Here is a 26416-nt window from a genome sequence, read left to right as displayed (position 1 = left end):
TAACACGAGAAACGATACTTTTCAATTCTAGAATTATTCAGTTTTTAAATGTATACTTTTTAGCTGAGATTTCCTATCTGCTCATTAAATTCGTCTTTTCCTTTAAGTTGTTAGCATATTTATAATAGCTGCTTTAGAGTCGTTGTCTATTAACACCAACATCTGGATCAACTTGGGGTCAGTTTCTAGAAACTGCTTTTTCTCTTAACTATGGGGCATACTTTTTTGCTTCTTCAAAAATCTAGTAATTTTTGTTTACTGGACTTTGTGAGTGAAACATGTAGAGAACACAGATTCTATTACACTCCTCCAAAGAGTGTTTTGTTCTAGTTTTAGAAGGAATTAAATTTGCTGAACTTAAATTCAAAACTCTGTCTTTACCCGGGGTGGAGCTGACTCTCTCCTCCCTTCCTCCAGCTGCTCTTCTCCACCAAGTCTCCAGAGTCTCTCTCCCTCATGCTGAGTGGCCATATGGATGTTGAGGCTCCAACCCACGCAATTTCCTCTTTCCTAGATTTTCCCTCTTACTACATAGCCTCACTAATAGTCCTAGAAATCTGTCTTCTGACTCTTCAAGCGGTTAAGACTGAGGATTTCTGCTCAAACTAGACGCCGGTGTTAGGCAAAAAGCCACAGAGACAAATTCCATTCCTGCAGAGTCCCCATCTTTCAGGGGCTGATTCCCTCTCAGTTTCTGCCTGATTTGGGTCATTCTCCAATGTCTTCAAATAACAGTTTTCTCTTCATATTTAGTTCAGTTTTTATAAAAGTTATCTGTAGGAGGGATGGTGTTATAAGCAACTTCACTAATACTGGAAATGCCAACTATTGCATTTTAAAATGTGAGAGTTTTATTTGAAACAGAAATTATTATATTCATCCATGCTTTAACATATCCAATCTCTCTTAATCCTTATGCATTCAAACCTACACACAGGGCTGGAGTTGTGGCTCAGTGGTTGAGCACTTGCCTAGCATTCATGAGGTACTGGGTTCAATCCACAGTACCACACACAAATAAATAAATAAAATAAAGGTATTGTGCCCATCTACAACTAAACATTTTTTTAAAAGAAAGAAACCTATACATATAGTTTCTATGAGATACTACTTCCACGCCTGAAGAAATTTCTCTGTATGATGAAGATAATGTAGACTCTGGGTTCAGAGGAACCATTTACTAAGTGCATGAATTTGGAAAGACTATTTACTCCTTTATGCTTTTTCACTTGTATTATGCAGGGAGTAATTTAAAGCTCATAGGCTTGTAGGAAAGTTTAAATGCGTACACCACCTAGCATGTGTAAGGCTCTGGGTTTGAACCCCAAGACGGCAAAAAATAAAACAAAAATGCTTACTTTGCAATGCTTATGCCGAGTGTTAGTAATAAAACAAAAATTGTTAGTTCCTTTTTCTTAAATCTCTTCCTCCATTCCAGCTGTGGCAACGGTACAAGGAATTCCTAACACATGACCACCTTTTTCTAGTTACTTTATTCCATTAGTAATATTTAATTAAGTTTATTTTATGAGGATAAGAGAGAGAGAGAGAGAGAGAGACATCTCACTCTATGGACAAGCACCAGGAGGAAGCAGGGAGTGTCCAAAGGGACAGAAAACCCACTCCTCCACAGCATCTCCGGATAGACAACTGTGAGGCCGGGGACGCGAAAGGCACGTTTATCACAACTTCCCTCATGTAAAGGAGAGTCTTTCCACAGATGTGACATGTATAACAAACCACACTGACCCACAAAACAAAACTGCTGAGATAAGTGAGACTGATTTCAAAAGTGAAATAAAAGAAATGCAAAGGTCAGTACAAAAATAGTTTTTGAAGCTTAAACACACATTGAACTAAATTTTAAAAAAATGCATTGTGCTGCTCCTGTTTACAAGAGTAAAGAGTATAGATGCACACACAGTCTTTATCTAAGTAATTATTTAAAATGTTCATAACCAAGATAGGATCTCAGCGAAACAAGAGAGTGAGTGCTTCTGGGGCAGCAGGGCCTGACTGCTGTACTTCAAACTGAAATACGCTGCTACCCACCTGCGGCACTTTCCTACCCCTGGTCCTCCATCTCATCCAGATATGTGAGAGACTTTGCCACATATCTTACAAATATCCAGGTATGCCATTTTAAAAATGGAAATAGAACTGTGTTTCTAGTACTCTTTTATAAAAGCATAGTCAGCCATTAATTGTCCTAAGCGAATTAAAGTAGTATTCTCTTCTAAGTCCATTAGAGACAGAGAAGGCAAAAGTAAAATTGCTGCAGGGAAATCTAAGTGGAGTTGCTGCTCCGATAGACAGAATAGGGCTGAGAAGCTGTCTGCTCTCAGAAATAAGAAAGAATCAAAACTGCTAATTATACAGCTCCGATGACTACATAATCATATAGTGCTGACATGATGATGTACATGCTCAGTTTAAGTTACTTAGAATAGGATGAAGATGAAAGAGGCCATGTCAAATAGACATCTAGGTCATGACACAATATACCTCTTCAATCTAATGTAGCATGATACTCCCTACCCACAGGTTCTGTGTCCATGGATTCAATCAACTGCAGATTGAAATTATTAAAAACAAAACAAAACATTGCATCACTACTAAACATGTACAGACTTTGTTGTCATTATCCCGTAAACAGCACAGTATAAAAACTATTCACACAGTGTTTACAGAATAATAGGTATTGTAAGTAATCTAGAGATGGTTAAAGGTATGCAGGAGGCTGTGCATAGAATGTATGCACATAATACACTGTTTTACATAAGGGAGTTGAGCATCTATGAATTTCCATATTCACAGGAGGTTCTGGGAACAAATTCCCTACAGATACTGAGGGATGATTGTATCTGGCTTAAAATTAAAAGTTAGTTTAGCAGAATCTGTAAAAATGATCATCTTTTTACATCTGTAAACAGTGATGAAGAACAGAGGCATTTTCTTGGATTTCTTGGATCTATACTTGAGTAAGATGGTGGACAGCAGAGTTTTTCTGCAGTCAGATAGTAAATATTTATTCTTGTAGACTATGTGTGTGTCAGTTGTAACTACTTCTCTCTCATTGTAGCATGACAGCACCTCAGAAAACATGTAAATGAATGGATGTGGCTATGTTCCGATATAATTCTATTTACAAAAGCAGGTAGTAGACTGGATGTAGTGAGAAGGCTGTTTGAAAACCACTGGTATAAAGAACAAAAGGTAAATATCTAGGACAAACTATTCTAAACAATCTCTGAAACACATTCCTAAATTTCAAATGGTGAACAAGAAATACATATAGATGGTTGCAATTTCATGGGTCTTTAATAACATTAAACACATTGCTATTTCATTTTCAGTGAACTCAATAAGTGATTGAACCAGTTTTTCTATATATCATCTGAACCTGAGAATCATTTACCTGTGCATAATCACCAAAGGGCGGAGAATAAGCAATGCACTTCTCCAACATATGCTGCGATTCATTTCCCTGAGAGATTGCATCCAGAATGTTGCTTGAAATTCCAGTCTTATGTAGAGTGGTTTTACTTGCAGCAGCTAAAGGCAAAATAAATACAATTTAGATTGTTCTATCGCAAATTATAAACAGAGTGCAAAACTCATTAACTAACACAACAACTCTACACAACACAACTTTTAGTTTGTGAATATATATTTATGTTTGTTTTCCCCAGGGCAAAGTATATATAGTATATGATATTGTTTCATTCATTTGGAAAAACTAAAAATGAAAGTTTGCTCCATGGATAAAATAACTATGATGGAAACATTTAAACATACATATGTAATCTCTACAACAAAGTATACAAAATGTAAATTAAACATTCTTATTCAAGCAATGGTTGTCATCATCAATTTTTAAGCCAGATCAAAGCAGAGTCAGCATATTTGAATCATATTTAATTTTTTTCTGATTTTTTAAAAGATAAAAAATTAATATTTAAGTTCAAGAGGACACTTTGTAAACTACAGAAGAGGTATATTAAAAATGAAATTAATCTTTAATTTCTTTTCATTCAATCCTATTCTTTCTGGAGGTAACAGGTAAGAATTTATTTCCCCAGATTTACTTCATGTATTTATACAAATATATGTATAGGAAAATATATAGCTTTAAATAAACATAAATTGAATCATTTTATGGATATATTTGCTTTCTCCACTTAAAATATGCTTCAGTGATTATTTCATATGAATGATTAAGAAGTTGCAGGGTTCTGGTTTATGATAAGCTATTTATTTACCCATTCCCTTACTGATAAACAATATGTTCCAAATTTTCACTATGGACAATCAACATTGCAGTGACTATCATTGTTTCTAGAGCACACATTTGTGACCTTAAAAATATTTGAGTGGGGATGGGGTGGGAAGGGGATGGGGTTGTGGCTCAGTGGTAGAACGCTTGCCTAGCACGTGCGGGGCACTGGGTTCCATCCTCAGCATCACCTAAAAATTAAATAAAGGTATTGTGTCCAACTACAACTAAAACAAAATATTTTTTAAAAAATATTTGAACAAAAATATAAATATTTGATTCATATTAATTGGAGGACTGAGAAGGTCCTCAAGAAAATAAATGGGGTAACAGAAGAGTGGATGGACACAATCAATTCACAATATATAATACATGAAAATATTACAGTAAATCCCATTCATCTGTACAGTTAAAAAAATTGTATAAAGTCACAAATTATTTTCTAGCAATATTCTATATAATCAGCCCAATCTTATAACTACTTAGAATTTTTGAAGCATAAAAAGAAATATATTTTATTAGAGGTCACCACTCAATTAAATATCAAAAACTAGAACTAAAAAAAGTAAATGAGAATTTCATTTCTACTGATTAGTAGTCATGAATTTGGGGGATATCCAAATACTCTGTATATTACTTAGAGGTTTACATTTCTGGTTTATAAATAATTATAGTACTGCCAAATAATTCTTTGCCCCCATTAATTTCAATCATAATTCAACAATCCAATAGAACGATTATATTCTTAATAAAATACTATTTAAATATTTTTCTTAAATGAAGTAGTATTCAATTTAAGTGTCTTAATTTTAATTTGTTTTTTCAATTTAAAGAGTGAAGTTATGATTTATGGCTTAATTTTGTTAACAGAAATTATTTGCTTTCCATTGATCAAAATTAAAGTAAAACCCATCATAGAACTTGTCCAGTAAAACTGCAAAACACTGATAGTGGCCCCCACTTACATGATAAGCACATACTGGGCAACACACTTGCCAGATTCAAATACGGATTTTTACTGAGTCTGATTTCTTTTGGTGGTTCTCCCAAGAGTGAAGTCTGATTCTTAGAGGCAGCCTATTCATCAAAAACAAAAGATGGAGCATTTAATAAGAGTATAGGAAAATAAAGATGCAAAATAGATAAATACTTATTTTTCAATACATCTAGTCTACTGTGATTCAAATTTGTGGAACCTAAACTTTGATGATATAAACTTACAAAATATATACAAATTTTGATTAAAATTATATTTTATCTGCTATTATTTTAAAATTATTTTAAAAACCTTCTAGAACCACACTATTTTATTTTTTTCTAATATTTATTTTTTAGTTGTAGTTGGACACAATACCTTTGTTTTATTTATTTATTTTTATGTGGTGCTGAGGATCGAACCCAGGGCATCACTCACACTTAGACAAGTGCTCTACTGCTGAGCCACAATCCCAGCCCCTAGATACACACTACTTTAGAATTAAAATAGAACTAAAGAAGGCTGGGTTATGGCTCAGCGGTAGAGTGCTTGCGTAGCACATGTGTGTGTGTGTGTGTGTGTGTGTGTGTGTGTAGTGCATGTGCTGGGTTCAATCCTCAGCACCACATAAAAATAAAATAAAGGTATTGTGTCCAACTATAAGTAAAACAAAATGTTTTTGTTTTTTTTAAAATAGAACTTAAGATATCCTATCCAACTTCTCACTTGAATCTGAAATAATTCATCTTCATCATGGAAAAAAATTTCTATATCACATCTCTAGAAATACAGATATCAATATTTATTATTATGATTCTTATTTTATATCATGTGACCACAAACCAAATAGCAAAACTGATTTACCTCTGGTACTAAAAATAATAGCAAGCTAAATAAGGGAGTTTAATAAAACCAAACTCTACATTTAGATGATGAGGCTAGAAATTCACATTTCCTGAAAATGCATGTCACTGTATTTTGATATGACTACTTAAGTAAGAGGATTCTAGCATTTCTTTACCAGAAGAAAAAGATGAAATCATGCTCTAATTCTTCAGTGTATTTCATATACTCTGACAGAATGTTTTACTTTTTAACTCTCTGATCATAAAGATTTTAAAATAAGACAATGTTCAGAATTATATAATTAAACCTAGTAGCTTGATTTTCATGTTTAATTGGCTTTAATTTTGTTTCCTAAACAGAATAAAGGAAATATAACCTCCAAGAGGTTAAATTTATAGGGAAAAGGAATCCAGCAAAGAGCTCACACATTTTATTTCTGAAATGTTCAGATTTGTGGGGTTATATACACACCAGAGGTTCTCAACTGGCTCTAAATGAGAATAAGTTATAAAGTTTTACAAAACACAAAATATTCCTACAAATAAAGGCCTAGAATCATGTGTCTTTACTGGTTAAGTGTATTAGACATTTTAAAAGAAATTTAACATCAGTCCTTCTAAAATTCTTATACAAAAATGAAGAAGGAACACATCCTAAATCATTCCATAAGACCAGGATTTGTCCTAGTATCAAAACCAGACAAAGACAATACCAGAAAACTATAGACCAATATCTCTTATGTATATTAAAGCAAAAATCCTCAACACATTTCTAGCAAACTGAATTCAGCAGCACATTAAAAGCATTATACCCCATGACCAACTGAGATTTGTTCCTAAAATGCAAGAATAGTTCAACATGCGTAGGTTCATCTGTGTAATATACCACAATAACAGAAAAAGGCAAGGAAAACCATGATCATCTCAATGCAGAAAAAGCACTGTGCAGAATTAAACACCTGTTCATGATACAAAGACTCAACAAAACAAGAATAGAAGGAAACTGTCTTAACATAATAAAGTTATATATGAAAAGCCAAGAGCTAACATCATGTTCAATGACTAAAGACCAGAACCTTTCCTCTGAGATCAGGAGCAAGTCATGCCAATGCTTGCCTCTTTCAAGTACACAGTATTGCAAGTTCTAGCTAGATCAGTTGAGCAGGAAAAGTAAATAAGAAGCATTCAAATCACAGAATAAAAAGAAAGCATGATGTTATAAATAGAAAACCTTACCCCCCATAGTTCTAAACTGTTAGAATAAAATAATCTAGCAAAATTGCAGGATAAAAAAAATCAACACATGAAACCAATTGTGTGTATACACAAACATTGAACAAACTGAAAAGAACATTAAGAAAGTAATTCCCTTATAAAAGCATCAAAAATAATAAAATACTTAGGAATTAACTACGAAGGAAAAGTCTTGTATTAAACCTACAATACACTGTTGAAATTAAAGAAGATATAAATAAACAGAAAGATATCCTTATAAATAATATCACTATTTAACTGGATGGGTATTAATGATTCTCCTAAGCTCTTCCGAACTGTAAAATTTTGAGCTTTTATTAGCTCATATTTAATTTTTAAGATAACAAGTATTTTTAAAGCCATTCTTTAGCACATACTTTTCAAAACAGCAAATAGTCATAAAATAAAAAAAATTCATATTGACAATATTTTACAATAACAGCATTAAAAATTCATTTTACAAAAATCAAAATTATTTTACTTATAGGCAAACTGGCAAATAATTAAGCATAGTACCAAATGTCAGCCGGCATAATTTATTAAAAAGAGGGATTTTTGTTTGTTTCTTTACAATAAAATGGTAGTTTCAAAAGAGTGCAATGCTTTCTTCAATTTTGAGGCATAAATGCAAGCTACTGAAAATCATTTCACTGACAAGGCAATTATCTAGTTTGTCATCCCTATGTAAATACTTTAGGCATATTATTAACCTCCTTTCAAGTTTGAAAATGACTGGTTTATCCAAGTTCATAAATTTATCACCTATAAAATAACCATAACTTAGAACACTCTAGTATTAGAAACATTTCATTGCAGATACAATATGAGGGGAACACACGCACAAACACGCCTGTGTCCTGGCCCCGAGCTCACCTCCGGGCCTTTTGGCTGACTCTGTTGCTGCTTATGGTGTCCCGTCAACAAGCCTCCAACAGCAAGATTTGGAAAGCTCTGAAGGTAAGGCTGTGACCCTGAGAAATTTCCTTCTGCTATTCCCACGGAAGCGGTCTGTTTCTCCTGAGTATTCCCCAACCCTGACCCAGCTTGTCCAACAGTGTGCTGATTTGGGAAGAAAGGCAACATGCCCATTCCAGCTGTGATGGTTGTTTGAGTTGGCATCAGATTAGATGCTGCAGTGGACACAAATGCAAAAAAGCTGTAGTTAGACAAGATTTATTCCCAACTGTCCTTTGGATTTTATCACTTTTGGGGGGCAAAAAATGGAGAATCCTATTTCATGCCTATCAAAGAACTGTTAAATTCAAAAGGTGAGGTTGGAAGTTATAAATTGCTAGATTCCTTTATGAAAAAAACACAAACCTAGAAGAGAAGTTAATGTGAGCTGGGTAGAGTGGTGCATGCCAATAGTCCCAGCTATTTGGGAGGCTGAGGTTAGAGAATCACTTGAGTACAGAAGTTCAAGACCAGCCTGAGTGACATAGCAAGATCCTATCCCACCTCAAAAAAGAAAAAAAAAAAAAGTAATAATGCTTTTCTTATTTTCAACAACTTCTAAGATAATATCAATAACATTTTAATTGTATTTTAGAAGTTCATATTCTTTTTGGCATGTAAGTTATATCAGTATTATTATTTTTTGTATTGGGCATTTAACCCAGGGGCACTTCACCTCTGAGCCATACCCCCAGCCCTTTTTATTTTTGAGACAGGGTCTCCCTAAGTTGCTTAGGGCCTCGCTTAGTTGCTGAGGCTGGCCTCAAACTTGTGATCCTCTTGCCTCAACCTTCCAAGTTGCAGGATGTGTGTGCCACTATGCCCAGCTTATCAGTACTTTAAAAAAAATATCAGTCACTGCAATTTATCTGCTTTCATGTTTGAAGAGAACAAAAGTCTTGAGTCAAAAAGCTCTTGGACACTTTTAGAGTGAACCCCATAAGTCTGGTCAGCTGGCTTGCAACAGCTAATGAGAACCAATTGTGCATCTCTCTTTGCAACTGAATTCATTGTCTTCACATCTGTAATCTGAAATCAGCCATGGCTGGAGGGCTCACAAACAGAAATCTACAAATGACTCCAACCAAGACTTCTTTTTTAAACTTAGAGAGTTTGTTAAACACCATCATACCACTAATTGGTTGGTTTATTTTACTAAACGTTTAGAGATGGATACTTTGGGTTTTCTATGTTTGTTTGTTTTGGTCAGTACATTGGTTCTTCTAACTTTTAACAATATATTTATTTGGATACTGAATTTTCCATGTTCTTAGAGCAGTACATGCTATAGCAAATGGCTTATTATTTAACTTAATACAAGCAGTAAACATTTGCATAAGCTTTTAGTCAAAGAAAATTTAATTTTTTAGAAGGACAGACACTGTCATACAAAAAAAAATTTTATTTCTAACTTAATTTTTGTCTGGTCATTTTCAATAGGCAGAACTGACTTAGTAATTTGGTCCTATGACTAGTTGATTTTATGTTCAAAAGGCTAAGTGTGCTCTCTATACTTAATTAACTTTTAAATTATTAGCAGTCCTTTGTTTTTAGTCAGCATATTTATGCATAACTAAATTTTCAATTAAGCTTCAAACTGAAAGCACCTTTCCAAATCACATTTTTAAAAAATCGGGTATAACACCAGGCTATTGCTTTTCTAAATATTTATCTATATATTCATGTGTTCAGAAGTACACAGAACACATATCATACTTTTCTGTAAGTACTAATTTGAAGATACTTTTTAAAAGTAAAACAAATAAACTTTACATTCTAAGTACTAGATATTCCTTTTGTAAAAAACTAAGGGCTTCTTATCCAGGCAAAAATTAAATGGATACATGTGTAATGTGCTGTCTGCTCAGTGGGCAGCATGTCAATCTCAAATAGATCTATGTCTTCCCCTCATACTGCTGTGAACCTGCATGAAATATTAAAGCAAATCCAACAAGGATCGTCTTATCTTGGCATGGAAGCAAGCCCATCAATAACTCATTAATATTAAAATAAAAAAGTCAAGAAGGTTCTTAAAATTTCAAATGACTGAATAAAACTCAAATTTGACCTTCCTGTAAATAAAAGTAGAATACAGGTAAACTACATTTCAATCTCAAGTCTGACTGTTTACTGACTTCTCCATAAGTACACGCCATTTACTTTTATGGGCTTCTCCATGATGTCCCAACTCCGTTTTCAAGGGAAGCGCTGCTCCTATTCCAAGTGCAGTTTGAAGTACCATAGCTGGGGGTTCTCCAAGTAAGCCAGGTTTCTACAAAAGAAGGAGAGAAATAAGATTTTGCTCATGGCAGAAAGATATAACTTAATAAAAAAAAATACACACATGAAATTTCACAAGCAATCTGCTCAACAGGCCGGTTCTACAAAAGGAATGAACCTATTTTAGAAGAAAAAAAATGCCAGACTTACATTATTAGTATGGATAGTCTCAGACTTCATTAACTGTTGCTGTGTCAGGGGTACATGAGAAAGATTCTGAAGGAATAAGTTAGAAGTATTACCCATAACTGAGCTCTGTGGAATGATAAAAACACTCGGTTAGTTTACTCTTGAAAAGCAATTTGTTGTAGAACTCAGTTCATCTTCAAGTTCAGTTCTTGAGCTCATCAGAGTAAAAGCAACTCCTTCTTAAAATAATATTCTACTTCACAACTTCAGGCAACAGTAATTCTTTTAATGGTACAGAAGAGGTGACCATGTGGTTATGAGACAAATTCCATATCCTTTCCCTCTTCATCCTCCTCTTCTCCACTCTTTCTGAATTTAATGACAGTGATATTATATTTGTTTATTTATTTAATCATTTACTCAACAAATATTCATCGAACAGCTATGTGTCAAGTACTGCACTACACGGTGAGAAATACAGTATCATCTACGTTCATGGATCATATAGTCCCCTGAGGAAGGGAGACTTTATAAAAACACATAGAATTACAAATAGTAAGTATATGAGGAAAAAAAAAATTGGTGAACCAACAGTGGAAGAATTTGATTTAGACGGGACAATCCAAGGAAGGTTTTCTTGAGGAACCACCTCTTGTGTTGTAATCTGAAGGTGCATCAATGACTGGGTGAAGTCGCAGGTGGTTAGGAGGGGAGCACTCCAGGCACAGTGGGAGTAAAGACCTCAGTGGGAGAAATAAGGTCCTTGAGGATAGCAAATACATGGAGCGTGAGACAAGGGGGCTGGCTTGTACAGGCCTTAAAGGCAAGATCAAGCATTTTGGGCCTTTCTCCAAAAGTGAAGAGAATATTATCAATACTCTGAACTCCCCCTCTCATATCACTCTTTACACTTTATTGAAATCCACTGTTCAACATTTGTTTCCCCACAGTTTGTTCTTTTGTGTTACTGAGGATGAACCCAAGGTTCTGCGCATGACGGGCAAGCGCTCTGCCACTGAGCTCCATCCCCAGCCACTACTGTCTGAAATTCTGTAGCCACAGAGACTACTGATGATTTGTGTGACGCTATAGCTGCAATGATGAACAGTGTCTAGGACACACGTGTTAGATTCTCAATAATACAGGCCAAGTGAATGAATGAATGAAGACCCTACAAGGTACTATGTTAGACTCTGAGGACCAAAAATTTTAAATGGGCCTTTCCTTTAAAAAGCTGTGTTTAGGACCACACATTCATTCATTTGCCTTATGTCAATCCTCTATTATATATTAGCTTTGATTTGTAACTGAGGTTCTGTATCTTTAAATACCACCTGAAACTGAGTAATGTTTATGTCCAATATTGTGGATAGATAGATAGATACACATACATATCTATATCTACAAGTTAAAATACTTACCTGTAAAAAGAAAAATATTCTTTACTCTCATATACATAATGAACTATTTTTATGACATTAGGTTTTAAGAATTAAGAGTTATTGTCTACTTGTTTTTCTCTATAGATTTTTTTTTTGAGTAAGGGGCACATAAAAAGTCTTGTTTTGTTTACAGATCTATTATCTAGCAAAAATATGTCACAAATATATCTCTTCTTCATGCCTTGCAAATAGGAATATGTTCATTAATTAGGTTAATTGGAGCTGCATTAATTAGGTTAATTGGATCTGGTAGGATTATTAAGTTATGATTGTAAGTAACTATAATTATTAAGGATTTTCTTCTAAAACAAAATACTCAACTTCTTGAGTATTGAAATATTAACAACCAATGAAATATATTCACTCCATTTGATCTTCTGATACTCCATGCTATTTATGTACCTGGTGTGCTTTATTCAAGTGTAGAAATGCAGGGGAGATGGGTGAGTTCATCAGATGAGGCAAGCTGTGAGGGGTTCCAAGCACTGCTTTAAGAAAATAAAAATAAAAATTTAACTGTATAATATACAAAATTAAATATAAGACAAGCTCCAGAAGGGGTAAATGAATATTTCTTTAAAGTTTTAACAAATTCATTGACAGCTTAAGGATATACTGACTTTATCATTGGTCAAAAGTGACAGGTCCATTTCTGTGATTCAAACTTTGAACTTGCTTTAAAATCCCTACAGCTTCTATCTGGATTATAAAACACCAAACCTGGGCTTACACTTCTCTAGCACTTGGTGCAAAAAAACTAATTCCATCTTTTAATAAGTATAGTACTAAATGAACCCACATTATTTGCTCAGTGTTTATTAGGTGTTTGGAAAATTTTGTCAGAGGGTGGGAGGAGAGGCAAGATACAACTTTTTTTTTTTTTTTAAGAGACAGGGTCTCACTGAGTTGCTTGGGGCCTCACTAAGTTACTGCGGCTGGCTTTGAACTTGTGATACTCCTGGCTCAATCTCCCGAGCTGCTAGGATTACAGGTGTGCATCACCATGCCTGGCTGCAATTTTGTTTTTAAAAATCTTATGTAAAATGCTATTGAGAAATAACATAAGTACACAAAACTTTTATACTATAAAAACAAAAGACACATCAAAACTATATAAGAGATAAAAGGAATAAAGAGTAACCATAGTCTTTATCAAGTCTAAGAGCCCACATGCCAGGGTGCTCTTTAGTACTCTAGAGCTATAGTTAGAGATTTCAACACTTCCTCCTGTCTTTTTCATAGTCACTATATTTTGTTGTAAATGAAATGTATTTACATTTCATTAATGTATTTACATTAAAATATATTTTAATGTATTTTACTTCTTGTAGTTCATTTTACTAAACACGGTAGCTCCCTGTTCATAATAAAAGCAAAAACCAAAATAAAAACAACCTGAAAACACATGTAGCATTATACAGATTTAATGCAATTCCTGTTAAAATCCCAATGACATTTTTCATAGAAATAGAAAAAGCAGTTGTGAAATTTATTCGGAAAAATAAGAGACCCAGAATAGCTAAAGCAATCCTTAGCAAGAAAAGTGAAGCAGGAGGCATTACTATACCAGATCTTAAACAATACTACAGAGCTATAGTAACAAAAATGGCATGGTATTGGCACCAAAATAGACTTGTAGACCAATGATACTGGATAGAGGACAGAGACAAACCCACATAAATACGGTTATATAATTCTAGAAAAGGGTGTCAAAAACATTCACCGGAGAAAAGATAGCCTATTTAACAAATTGTGCTGGCAAAACTGGAAATCCATATGTAGCAAAATGAAATTAAACCTCTCTCTCTCACCCTGCACAAAAATCAACTCAAAGTGGATCAAAGACTTAGGCACTAGAACAGAGACCTTGCACCTAACATAAGAAAAAATAGGCCCAAATCTTCACCACATCAGCGTAGGATCTAACTTCCTTAACAAGACTGCTAAAGCACAAGAAGCAAAATCAAGAATCAACAAATGGGATGGATTCAAATTAAAAAGCTTCTTCTCAGCAAAAGAAACAATTAATAATGTGAGGAGAGAGATTGGGAGAAAATCTTAACTACATTCATTAATAAAGCATTAATCTCTAGGATATATAAAGAAGAACTCAAAAAACTTAACACAAAACATAACCCAATCAGTAAATGGGCTAAGAAGAAGAAATACAATTGATCAACAAATATATGAAAGAGTGTTCAACATCTCTAGTAATTACAGAAATGCAAATTGAAACCATTCTAAGATTGCATCTCAAGTCAGTCAGAATGGCAATCATCAAGAATACAGGCAACAATAAATGTTGGCGAGGATGTGGGAGAAAAAGATACATTCACACATTGCTGGTAGAATTGTAAATTGGTGCAACCACTATGGAAGGCAGTATGGAGATTCCTCAGACAACTAGGAATGGAACCACCATTTGACTCAGCTATCTCACTCCTTGATTTATATCCAAAGGACTTAAAATCAGCACACTTCAGTAATGCTGCCATGTCAACATTTATAGCAGCTCAATTCACAATAGCTAGACTATGGAGCCAACTTAGGTGTCCCTCAATAGATGAATGGATAAAGAAAATGTGGTATACATACTCAATGGAATATTACTCAGCTTTAAAGAAGAGTTCAATTATGGCATTTGCCAGTAAATGGTTGGAGTTGGAGAACATCATGCTAAGTGAATAAGCCAATCCCACAAAACCAAAGGCCGAATGTTTTCTCTAATGTGCAGATGCTAATTCACAAGAGAAGAATAACGTTACCTTAGATTAGGTAGTGAAGTGATGGGAAGGAAGGGGAGGGGATGTGGGCATAGGAAAGATAGTAAAATGAAACAGACATTATTACTTTATGTATATATGTGACTATATGACCAATATGATTCTGCAACATGTACACAGAAAAATGAGAAACTATATCTTATCTATGAATGATATATCAAAGTACATAAATGCATTCTACTGTCATGTATATTAATTAAAACAAATTAAAAATTTAAAAAAGGGAAAAATAAGTTGGACCTTATCATAATAAAAAATTTTGTTCTTCAAAAGGCATTGTTAATAAAAAGATAGCACAGAGTGGGAGAAAGTAATTGCAAACCACATTTCCAACAGAATACTTGTATTTAAAATAAAAAAGGAAAACTTACAATTAAATAAGACAACAACTCAATTTTAAAATATGCAAAGCACTTAAAAGAATGTCACCAAAGAAGATATAGATGGCAAATTAGCACCATAAATGATGCTCAAAAGAGTCAAATAGGTATTCAAGTAAAAACTATAATAAGATAGCATTTATACACCCAATAGAAGCTGGGCATAGTGGTGCACATCTGTAATCCCAGGAACTCTAGAGGCTGAGGCAGAAGGATTGCAAATTCAAGCCAGCCTCAACAAGTTGGCAAGGCCCTGTCTCAAAATATATAAAGGGCTGGGGATGTAGCACAGTGATAGAGCACCCTGAATTCTGTCCTCAATACTGGGAAGGAAGGAAGGAAGGAAGGCAGGCAGGCAGGCAGGCAAAAATTAAAAAGTCTAATGTACTGCATGTTAGTATAGACACCGACTGAGCAAACAGGAATCCTAGACACTGATGGTAAAAATGCAAAATAGCTCAACCACTTTGGAAAATGGTTGGACAATTTTTTTTTAATTTATTTTTTAGTTGTGGTTGGACACAATACATTTATTTTATTTACTTATTTTTATGTGGTGCTGAGGATTAAACCCAGAGCCTCTCATGTGCTATGCAAGCACTCTACCACTGAGCCACAACCCCAGCCCCAGTTGAGTAGTTTTTTATTTTTTAGGTGTAGATGGACACAACACAATGCCTTTATTTTTATGTGGTGCTGAGGATGGAATCTGGGTCCCGCCCATGCTAGGTGAGTGCTCTACCACTGAGCCACAATGCCAGCCCCAGTTTTTTAAAACTTAAACATACATGTGTCATATGACTCAGATCCAAGAGAAATAACAGTTATTCAAGAGAAATAAAAACATAAGTCTACAAAAAAATCTAGTACACAGATATCTTCAGCAATTCTATTGAAAATGAACCCAAACTAGAAATGATCTAAATGTTCAAGTCAATTAATCAGCAAATTATGAAATGGAATACTGTTGAATGATAAAGGGAATTAATTATTATTAATACATGCAGTACAGAATCTCAAAATAGCAAGTTTGAGAGATATACTATATGATTATATAGTATAATAATATATACTATATACAAATAATATATACTATATGATTCCATTTATACAAACTTCTTGAAAATACAAACTATGGTGACAGAAAGCAAATCAGCCATTCTTGGGGAGTAGGTGGAGGGTGGCTTACCAAGGAGCAAAAGGGAACTTTCAGAGGTAAAGTGAATATTCACTATTTAATTGTGGTGATGATTCCATGGGTATATACATATATCCACACATATCAATTAACACACTTCAAATATGTGTACTTTAATATGCATCAATTATAACTCGATCGATGGTAAGCTGTTTTAAACATACAGTTTAGATGATAAATGATTACCTAATGGTTAAATTTGTAACACACACAAAGAAAGAAATCTAGAATATTCACTTTGTGTTGTATTCTTGAAGGTAGCTGAAGGATCTGTATTGAAGAGAAGATTAGTTTGGTCAGAGTAACACAGTCAAGTTGGATCTGGGGGGGGCGCAGAAATCAGCCTGATAGAAATGTGCAGAACAAATTAGACTGAAAGGAAGGGAGACTAGAAAAGTAGGAATGTCTACAAACTACATGGAACTAGCAAAGGTGTGTGTAAATTCAAGGGAAGAGTGTAAAGGAGGAGAAAGAGTTCCTAAACAAATCCCTGAGTACCTTTAACTGCAAATGACATTACAGCTCCAGGTGCTTGTGATGGACAAGACAGAGATCCCTACCTTCCATGGTAGCAAAAGAAACAGACAATAAGTAAGTAAATGCATAGTACCTATCCACTATCTGAAAAAAAAAAAGATACAAAACTATAGTGACAGAAATAAAACACTGAGAAAGAAGTGGCACAAAGGTAGAAAGAATTACAATTCTTTATTCCAGTTTGCTCAGACAAGTTCTGATAGAGTAGGGATCTAGTTAAGATATAGTAAAGGATACACAAATGGAATTTATTGATTAATGAGATATTTAGCTTTTCCTCAATATTGAAAAACCTCCTTGGACTGAGAGTGTAATTCCTGCTACCAGTAGAGCGCATGCTTGGCATGCAGAAGGCTCTGAGTTCAAAGTTCAGTCTCCAGCACATCTACCAAAAAAAAAAAATAAAAAGAAAGAAAGAAACAGAAATGTTCTGGACATTCTCCAGCTTTGTGCATGCTTAAGTGAGGCAGGGATGTAATCCTCTTCCTTTGCCAACCCACACAAAGAAAAAGCCAGTTTTGGTGACATAATTTCTTCACCATGGTAATATTGAACATTTTACTTAAAATTGAGAAAGCACGCAATATAAGAAGCATGCTCCTGTATAGTAATATGTCGATTCAGGTAGAAAAACAGAATAGAGAATATTTAGCCTTAGATAAAGAGACAAAAATAATACTGGGGAGCTGAGGTTGTATGTGGCTCAGAAGTAGAGCGCTCACCTAGCATGCATGAGGCACTGGGTTCAAACTATAGGACCTCATAAAAAATTTTTTTTTTAAAAAAAGATATTAAAAGGAAATGATACTGGGAAGAAATTATTAAAGAGGCCCAAAGTCCAAAGGTGTGGGTAATGCTTTCTGCCAGACCCAAAAGTGTGGTATACTGTATTTCCTTAAACATTAGTAAGACCTTGAACTGCATCAATAAAATACTGAAAACAGGAACAAAATACCAACCTACAGGAGATATTTGTGTTTGTATACAGCATATTTTAGGACAACCAGAAAACCCAGATGTGATATTATCATGTATACTTTTTGCTTGTCACCTGCAGTTCCTGGCTCGTATCTCCCTCCAAGGCCACTCACAGAAACTCTAACCTTCTCCTACCTTTCTATCTTGGAGCTGGCTATGGGAAATTTTCTGACCTACCCTGTATGATAGTAGACCATAAGACCTAAGACCCCCCACTTCAGGGTGATCCTTCCCCACATATGAGAGGAAAGAATGGTGCATAGAAAAGAAAAGAAGAACCTGGAGAGGCCTGGTTTCCCCACTCAGTCTTTTAGGGTTAAGATCCTAAGCTTTTTGTCCAATCATATTTCTGCACAGTTGTCCATGTTTCAATCATGCTTATGAAATGAAAAACCCCAAAGTAAAGCGTTCAGAGAGTTCCTGAGTAAATGAACACACAGTCCATGTCCCTTCCCCCATACATCACCCTATGTGTCTCTTCAACTGTGTCCTTCTAGCATCCTTTATAATGAACTAATACACATAAGGCAGAAGCACAAAGACCAAGAGACAGAGACACACAGAGAAAGAAGAGAAATTCAAGATGGTGGATTCGAGGCACCGGTACTTCCCTGCTTGTCCACAAGATAGAACCAAACCAACAGGAGCATAGTTGCTTGTTGAAGTGAGCAGCCATGAACAAGCACTGGAATTCAGCAGTGTAGATAAAGGGACCTGGAGGAAACCCAGAGACTCTGAGGAATGGAATAGTGGGAGAAACAGAGTGCCCCAGCAACAATCGCACGGCAGCCCTTGGTAGGGGTAGAGGTGCAAGAGGGAGAGTCCCAGAGAGCTCCACTGGAACAGCATTTGGCAATTTGCAAACATGGGGTCTGAACAGATAAGGGATCTGGGAAGTGCATACAGAGCTGGCTCTGGAGAGGCTCTCTGCACTTCCCAGCGTATTCTCACTGAGCTGCAACATGGAGCCACTTTGTGAAGGGTCTTATTGTCTGAGTTTACTACCCTGGGGATCAGAGGTCCCTGAGTTTTCCTATCTTTGGTACCCTACAACGAATTTACCTTACTGGCCCGGAGAGCCACTACCTGTGAATCAGTTTGGCCTGGGGGAGAGAGAGAGACTGTGACATACACCCACTGAGAAGTCTTCACAATGGGAAATCAGACTGTGACATAGAGGACAGTGGAAGGTGCTTTCCCTCTAAAATGAGCAGTTCAGGAAACTTGCAAAGAGTCTGGGGGAGTAAGAAAGGGCAGTGAACAGTTGCACGTGATTTAGCTCAGAAGCCAAGTCTGGGGGCACCAGATTGTGGGCAGTGGATCATAAGGAACTCCCGCCTACAACCCTAGCACAGAATTTTGCAGTTCCATAGCCTCCACCCACCCACAGGGACATCCAGGGATACACTAACATTGCTCCTTCCTCAAAATGCACAGCCTCCAAAGCTCCAGAGCTTAGAGCTAGCCTGCAAAAACGCATCAGCACCAGGATCCCCCCACCTCACAGTCCACAGCCCAAAAGCTCTGGCTTAGCTCAAAATCGCCCATTTTTGATCCTCATGCAAGTACCTTGCCAGGGCAGAAGTTTTTATCTTTTTTATTTATACTTTTATCTTTCTTAAAAATTTTTAATTTATTTATTTTAATTAGGTATATATGATGGCAGAATGCATTCTGATTCTTTTACACAATTGCAGCACAACTTTACATTTCTATGGTTGTACACATATGTGCAGTCATAAATGTACCTAGATCCTACCATCTTTCCTGCCCCATACGCCCTCCATCCCCTTTGCCCAATCAAAGTTCCTCTGTTTTTCCTCCCATTATGGATCAGCATCCACTTATCAGAGAGAACATTTGGCCTCTGGATTTGGGGGGTTGGCTTACTTCGCTTAGCATGATATTCTCCAACTCCATCCATTTACCTGCAAATGCTACAATATTGGTTACACCAATTTGCAGTCCCACCAGAAATGAATGAGTGTGCCTTTTCCCCCACATCCTCGCCAACATGCTATTGTTGTCTGTTTTCTTGATAACTGCCATTCTGACTGGCATGAGATGAAATCTTAGAGAAGTTTTAATTTGCATTTTTCTAATGACTAGAGATGGTGAACATTTTTTTCATATATTTGTTGATTTGTTATATATCTTCTTTTGAGAAGTGACTGTTCAGTTATTTAGCCCATTTATTGATTGGGTTGTTCTTTTTTTTTATGTTAAGTTTTTTGAGTTCTTTATATATCCTGGAGATTAGTGCTCTATTTGATGTGTGTGTGGCAAAAAAATTTGCTCCTAAAATGTAGGCTCTCTCTTCACCTCATTGATTGTTTCTTTTGCTGAGAAGATGATTTTTAGTTTGAATCCATCCCATTTATTAATTCTTGATTTTATTTCTTGTGCTTTTGGAGTCTTGTTAAGGAAATCAGGGCCTAGTCCAACGTGATGAAGATTTGGGCCTACTTTTTCTTTTTCCTCTATTAGGTGCAGGATCTCTGATCTAATTCCTAGGTCACTGATCCACTTTGAGTTGAGTTTTGTGAGAGATAGGGGTTTAGTTTCATTTTGCTGCATGCTGGTAGCAGGCCCGCCCTGGCCCCTGGGGACTCAACCCCCAGTTCTTTGTTCTGCATGTCAATGTGGCCAGCTCACAAGGCCGAGACGCGGGCTTGCGGTTTCCCGTTTATCTGCCTCGAGCATATGTGTCTCTAGGGAACATCTTGACCTGTTTGAGCCTCCTGATAGGGTAACCCAAGGACGCAGTTATTACTCTTCCCTCCTCACTTTTGAGTGATTTCCCGCAGCTGTTACAAAGATATATAAGGGGAACAAATTTGGCAATAAAGCACGCACATGCTCCCTCCTGGATGAAGAACCTTGGTGTCCTGTGTATTTTTTAACCCCGCAGTCCCTCGCCAGACTCGGCTCCATTAGCCGGATGCGGCAGCTGCATATGGATTTCCAGTTCTCCTAGCACCATTTGTTGAAGAGGCTATCTTGTCTCCAATGTATGTTTTTGGCTCCTTTGTCTAGTATGAGATAACTGTAATTATGTGGATTTATCTCTGTGTCTTCCATTATGTACCATTGGTTTACATGTCTATTTTGGTGCCAATACCATGCTGGTTTTGTTGCTATAGCTTTGTAGTATAGTTTTAAGTTCTGGTATTGTGATGCCTCCTGTTTCACTCTTGTTGCTAAGGATTGCTTTGGCTATTCTGGGTCTCTTATTTTTCCAAACGAATTTCATGATTGCTTTTTCTATTTCTATAAGGAATGACATTGGGATTTTAATTGGAATCACATTGAATCTGTATAGTGTTTTAGGTAATATGGCCATTTTGACAACATTAATTTTGCCTATCAAAGAGCATGGGAGATCTTTTCATCTCCTAAGGTCTTCTTCAATTTCTTTCTTTAGTGTTATATAGTTTTCATTGTAGAAGTCTTTCATCTCCTTTGTTAAGTTGATTCCCAAGAATTTTTTTTTCATGGTTATTATGAATGGGGTAGTTTTCCTAATTTCTCTTTCAAAGGATTCATCACTGATGTATAGCAATGCATTTGATTTATGGGTATTGATTTTATATCCTGCTACTTTGCTGAATTCATTTATTGATTCTAGAAGTTTTCTGGTGGAGTTATTTGGATCCTCTAAATATAGAATCATGTCATCAACAAATAATGATAGTTTGAGTTCTTCTTTTCCTATTCATATCACTTTAATTTCTTTTGTCTGTCTCATTACTCTGGCTAGAATTTCAAGGACTACATTGAATAGAAGTGGTGAAAGAGTGCATCCCTGTCTTGTTACAGTTTTTAGAGGAAATGTTTCCAATTTTTCTCTATTTGGAATGATGTTAGCTTTGGGTTTAGCATAGATAGCTTTTACAATGTTGAGGTATGCTCCCCTATCCCTAGTTAAGTGTTTTGAAAGAGTGCTGTATTTCATCAAGTGCTTTCTCTGCATCAATTGATATACTCATATGATTCTTATCTTTAAGTCTTTTGATGTGATGAATTATATTTATTGATTTCCTTATGTTGAACCAAACTTACATCCCTGGAATAAACCCCACTTGATCATGGCGCACTATTTTTTAAATATGTTTTTGTATGAAATTTGTCAGAATTTTACTGAAAATTTTTGCATCAATGTTCATCAGGGATATTGGTCTAAAATTTTCTCTCCTTGATGTGTGTCTGCTTGGTTTTGGTATCAGGATGATATTAGCTTTATAGAATGTGTTTGGAAGGGTTCCCTCCTTTTCTGTTTCATAGAGTAATTTGAGGAGTATTGGTATTAATTCTTCTTTGTAGGTCTTGTAGAATTCAGCTGTGAATCCATCTGGTCCTGGGCTTTTCTTGTTTGGCAGGCTTTGATGGCATCTTCCTTGTTTGAAATGGATGTTTAGATTATGTATGTCCTCTTGACTTAGTTTGGGTTGATCATATGCCTCTAGAAATTTGTCGGTGTCTTTGAGGTTTTCTATTTTACTGGAGTATAATTTTTCAAAATAGTTTCTAAATATTTTCTGTATTTCAATAGTGTCTGTCATGATATTTCCTTTTTCATCACAAATTTTAGTAATTTGAATTTTCTCTCTTTTTTAATGTAGTTCTTCTTTTCATTAGGGTGGCTAAGGGTTTGTCAATTTCACTTAGTTTTCCTAAGAACCAGCTTTTTGTTTTGTCAATTTTTTAAATTGTTTCTTTTGTTTCAATTTCATTGATTTCTTCCCTGATTTTAATTATTTCCTGTATTCTACTACTTTTGTTGTCTGTTTGTTCCTCTTTTTCTAGGGCTTTGAAATGTAATGTCAGGTTGTTTATTTGTTGGCCTTTTCTTCTTTTAATGAATGAACTCTATGCAATGAACATTCTTCTTAGCACTGCCTTCATAGTGTCCCATAGATTTTGATAAATGGTATTAGAGTTCTTATTTATCTCTAAGAATTTTTTTTTATCTCCTCGCTGATGTCTTCTGTTATCCATGCATCATTCAATAGTGTATAGTTTAGTTTCCAGGTGCTGGAGTAGCTTCTATTTTTTATTTTATCATTGATTTCTAATTTCATTCCATATGGTCAGATAGAATGCAGGATAATATCTCTAGTTTTTTTTTTTTTTGTATTTGCTAAGACTTGCTTTATGGCATAACATATGGTCCATTTTGGAGAAGGATCCATGTGCTGCTGAGAAGAAAGTGTATTTGTTTGTCGATGCATGGAAAATTCTATATATGTCTGTTAAGTTTAACTCATTGATTGTATTATTGAGTTCTATAGTTTCTTTGTTTAGTTTTTGTTTAAAAGACCTATTCAGTGGTGAGAGAGGTGTATTAAAGTCATCCAGATTGTTGTGTTGTGGTCTATTTGGTTCTTGTAGTTGAGAAGATTTTTTTTTTTAATATACATAGCTGCCCCATTGTTTGAGGCATAGATATTTATGATTGTTATATCTTGTTGATGTATGAATCCCTTAAGCAATATGAAATGTCCTTCTTTATACCTTTTCACTAGCTTTTGTTTGAAGTCCACTTTATCTGATATGAGGATGGAAGACCCTGCTTGTTACATGGTCCAGGGTCCATGTGAGTGGTACGTTTTTTCCCACCCTTTCACCTTCAGTCTCTGGATCTCTTTTCCTGTAAGATATAAGTCTCTTGAAGGCAGCATACTGTTGGGTCTTTTTTTTTTTTTTAATCTAATCTGTCAATTTATGTATTTTAATTGATGAGTTTAGACCATTCACATTCAGAGTTATTAATGAAATGTGACTTGTATTCCCAGTGATTTTGGTTTATTTTTGGTTTTTAACTTGACTTCGTTTCTCCTTTGATTAGCCCTTCCTGTAGTATAGTCCCTCCCTGTGCTGATTTTTATTGTTGTTTTTCATTCCCTTCTCTTGGAATATTTTGCTGAGAATGCCCTGTAGTGCAGGCATTCTCACTGTAAATTCTTTTAATTTTTGTTTATCCTGAAAGGTTTTTATTTTGTCATTAAGTGTGAAGCTTAATTTTGCTGGATATACGATTCTTGGTTGGCATCCATTATCAGATTACCTGTACCTGACCTTGGTGTTAGGTTTCTAGATCCCAGCTGGTGTCCCACAATAAATGCTACTGCAACTAAGGATGGTGGTGGCAATAGTGGAGATAACTCAAGATAGCAGCGGGGCAAACCAACTTCACAGTTAATAATCCCTAACTTCCATATCTTTTACTTATATATTAAAGAATGCCTTTACAAAAGATAGTTAAATCCAAAGTAAGTAAAAGCCAAAAACAAATATTCTAGTAACTAGTAAAACAAGGCAATATTTGTATTTTATCTTACTTGTATATTATGACATTGTCCTTTTGTGAAACTATGCTACAACCAGAATTCTTGGGAAATATTGTCCAGAACCCCTCCAAAGAAGGATATTAGAGTGTGTGATCCAAAATGTGTTCATTAAACTTACCTCAACATTGTAAAAGCTATCTATGCTAAGCCTCAGACTAGCATCATTCTGAATGGAGAAAAATTGAAGGCATTCCCTCTAAAATCTGGAACAAGACAGGGATGCCCTCTATCACCACTTCTATTCAATATAGTTCTTGAAACACTGGCCAGAGCAATTAGACAGATGAAAGAAATTAAAGGCATAAAAATAGGAAAAGAAGAACTTAAATTATCACTATTTGCAGGAGACATGATTCTATACCTAGAAGACCCAAAAGGGTCTACAAAAAAAAACTACTAGAACCAATAAATGAATTCAGCAAAGTGGCAGGATATAAAATTAACACGCATAAATCAAAGGCATTTCTGTTTATCAGAGACAAAACTTCTGAAACGGAAATGAGGAAAAACACCCCATTCACAATATCCTCAAAAAAAAATAAAATACTTGGGAATCAACCTAACAAAAGAGGTGAAAGATTTATACAATGAAAACTACAGAACCCTAAAGAGAGAAATAGAAGAAGATCTTAGAAGATGGAAAAATACACCCTGTTCATGGATAGGCAGAACTAACATCATCAAAATGGTGATATTACCAAAAGTTCTCTATAGGTTTAATGCAATGCCAATCAAAATCCCAATGGCATTTCTTGTAGAAATAGATAAAGCAATCATGAAATTCATATGGAAAAATAAAAGACCCAGAATAGCAAAAGCAACTCTAAGCAGGAAGTGTGAATCAGGTGGTATAGCAATACCAGATTTCAAACTATACTACAGAGCAATAGTAACAAAAACAGCATGGTACTGGTACCAAAACAGGCGGGTGGACCAATGGTACAGAATAGAGGACACAGAGAGTAATCCACAAAGTTGATATCAAATCAGAGACTCTGCGTCTGATAGAAGAAAAAGTTGGCTCCGATCTACATATTGTGGGGTCGGGCTCCAAATTCCTTAACAGGACATCCATAGCACAAGAGTTAATAACAAGAATCAACAAATGGGACTTACTTAAACTAAAAAGTTTTTCTCAGCAAGAGAAACAATAAGAGAGGTAAATAGGGAGCCTACATCATGGGAACAAATTTTTACTCCTCACACTTCAGATAGAGCCCTAATATCCAGAGTATACAAAGAACTCAAAAAATTAAACAATAAGATAACAAATAATCTAATCAACAAATGAGCCAAGGACCTGAACAGACACTTCTCAGAGGAGGATATACAATCAATCAACAAGTACATGAAAAAATGCTCACCATCTCTAGAAGTCAGAGAAATGCAAATCAAAACCACCCTAAGATACCATCTCACTCCAGTAAGATTGGCAGCCATTATGAAGTCAAACAACAACAAGTGCTGGCGAGGATGTGGGGAAAAGGGTACTCTTCTACATTGCTGGTGGGACTGCAAATTGGTGCGGCCAATTTGGAAAGCAGTATGGAGATTCCTGGGAAAGCTAGGAATGGAACCACCATTTGACCCAGCTATTGCCCTTCTTGGACTATTCCCTGAAGACCTTAAAAGAGCGTACTACAGGGATACTGCCACATCGATGTTCATAGCAGCACAATTCACAATAGCTAGACTGTGGAACCAAACCAGATGCCCTTCAATAGATGAATGGATTAAAAAAATGTGGCATTTATACACAATGGAGTATTACTCTGCACTAAAAAATGACAAAATCATGGAATTTGCAGGGAAATGGATGGCACTAGAGCAGATTATGCTAAGTGAAGCTAGCCAATCCCTAAAAAACAAATGCCAAATGTCTTCTTTGATATAATGAGAGCAACTAAGAACAGAGCAGGGAGGAAGAACAGGAGGAAAAGATTAACATTAAACAGAGACATGAGGTGGGAGGGAAAGGGAGAGAAAAGGGAAATTGCTTGGAAATGGAAGGAGACCCTCATTGTTACACAAAAT

At 35.5% G+C, this 26416-nt stretch overlaps 1 protein-coding gene across 1 annotated transcript in view; it reads right to left on the bottom strand.

The window, feature by feature from the left end:
* Raver2 (ribonucleoprotein, PTB binding 2) overlaps positions 1 to 26416 on the bottom strand; it is a 104403-nt gene that overhangs the window by 15769 nt on the left and 62218 nt on the right. Inside the window, exons 6-11 of the mRNA XM_046450841.2 lie at positions 12559 to 12644; positions 10736 to 10840; positions 10466 to 10577; positions 8225 to 8481; positions 5242 to 5353; positions 3419 to 3555 (exon numbers count right to left, since the gene is read on the bottom strand). Of these exons, the coding sequence (XP_046306797.1) occupies positions 3419 to 3555; positions 5242 to 5353; positions 8225 to 8481; positions 10466 to 10577; positions 10736 to 10840; positions 12559 to 12644 (809 nt within the window). The remainder of the gene's footprint in view (positions 1 to 3418; positions 3556 to 5241; positions 5354 to 8224; positions 8482 to 10465; positions 10578 to 10735; positions 10841 to 12558; positions 12645 to 26416) is intronic.

Source organism: Marmota monax, unplaced genomic scaffold (assembly GCF_021218885.2).
Source record: "Marmota monax isolate L192 unplaced genomic scaffold, Marmota_monax_Labrador192_F-V1.1 WCK01_AAM20220418_F8-fsc00023, whole genome shotgun sequence".
NCBI lineage: Eukaryota > Metazoa > Chordata > Mammalia > Rodentia > Sciuridae > Marmota > Marmota monax.
This window is presented reverse-complemented; position numbering and strand designations above follow the sequence as displayed.